The following is a 1,001-nucleotide window of genomic DNA, read 5'->3' as shown; positions in this document are numbered from 1 at the left end:
TCAGACGACTTTCTGGAAGTCCAGACGACTTCCCTGAAGTCCAGACGGCTTCCTGGAAGTCCAGACGGATTCCTGGAAGTCCAGACGGCTTCCTGGAAGTCCATACGGAAGATTTATAAATTATTTTTAAAATAAACCGGTACCAGACGACTTACACTTCAGTCGTCCAGACGACTTCCAACATCTCAGACGACTCAGACGATTTACTAGGGCTATATTCGTAAAAATGGCTTTTGTTTTTTTGTTTTGTCACAAGGGGCTGAGCTGTAATTTTACTAGGCTTTTAGGTTAGTTTTGCATTTTATTCAAGTTTGGGTATAAGTTTGGGGTTAAAATCAAGTTGTGGGTTAGTTTTGGCAAAAACCCCTAAAAAGTTTTTATCATAAATATATCAGGTCAAAATAACCAAATTATTTAGTTAAAAAAGGTGAAAAAAAAATTTATATTAATTAATCCAGACTTATATTAGATTTGAAAAGTGGGAATTCGGAATGAGAGGTTTAGAATTTTTTAAAAATAATATTTAAAATAATAATTAAAAATAGTTTAAAAAAGTCGAATTTTAAAATAAAATTTTTGAAAAAAATTGAAAAATTTCAAATTGGAAAAAATCAAAAAATTATGATTTATTTAAATATTTATGTATCTGTAAAATAAAGGTAGAATGGTATTTTCTCTCTTTTATAAAATCTGTTTTGGTCTTTTTTGTGTGTGTGTGTGTGTTTTTTGGGTGGAAAAACTCATTTTAGGATCTTTTGGAAGATTTGAACTCAAACAAAATAAATGCATGCATCTATGTCAACATTTGTTCTAACTTTTTAACATTTACACCAAAAAAAAAACATTTGTTCTAATTTACTGTGTTTTCTAATTGCAGCTCTGATCCAGTGTTCTTCACTGATGTCGTGACCAAGGTCAAAAAACTGTTTGTTTAAGGCTATACCGAAGAAGTCAAGTTCCTATATAATTACTAATCAAGTGATTGAAGAAAAGCCTATAAT

General features: G+C 30.4%; 1 protein-coding gene across 1 annotated transcript in view; it reads left to right on the top strand.

The window, feature by feature from the left end:
• Positions 1-987, top strand: part of LOC106315887 — a 5,729-nt gene extending 4,742 nt beyond the window's left edge. The window contains 1 exon segment of the mRNA XM_013753725.1: positions 878-987. Within this exon segment, the coding sequence (XP_013609179.1) occupies positions 878-935 (58 nt within the window). The 3' untranslated portion in view covers positions 936-987.
• Positions 988-1,001: the final 14 nt, after the last annotated feature.

The sequence above is a fragment of the Brassica oleracea genome, chromosome C1 (genome assembly GCF_000695525.1).
Source record: "Brassica oleracea var. oleracea cultivar TO1000 chromosome C1, BOL, whole genome shotgun sequence".
Taxonomy (NCBI): Eukaryota; Viridiplantae; Streptophyta; class Magnoliopsida; order Brassicales; family Brassicaceae; genus Brassica; species Brassica oleracea.
This window is presented reverse-complemented; position numbering and strand designations above follow the sequence as displayed.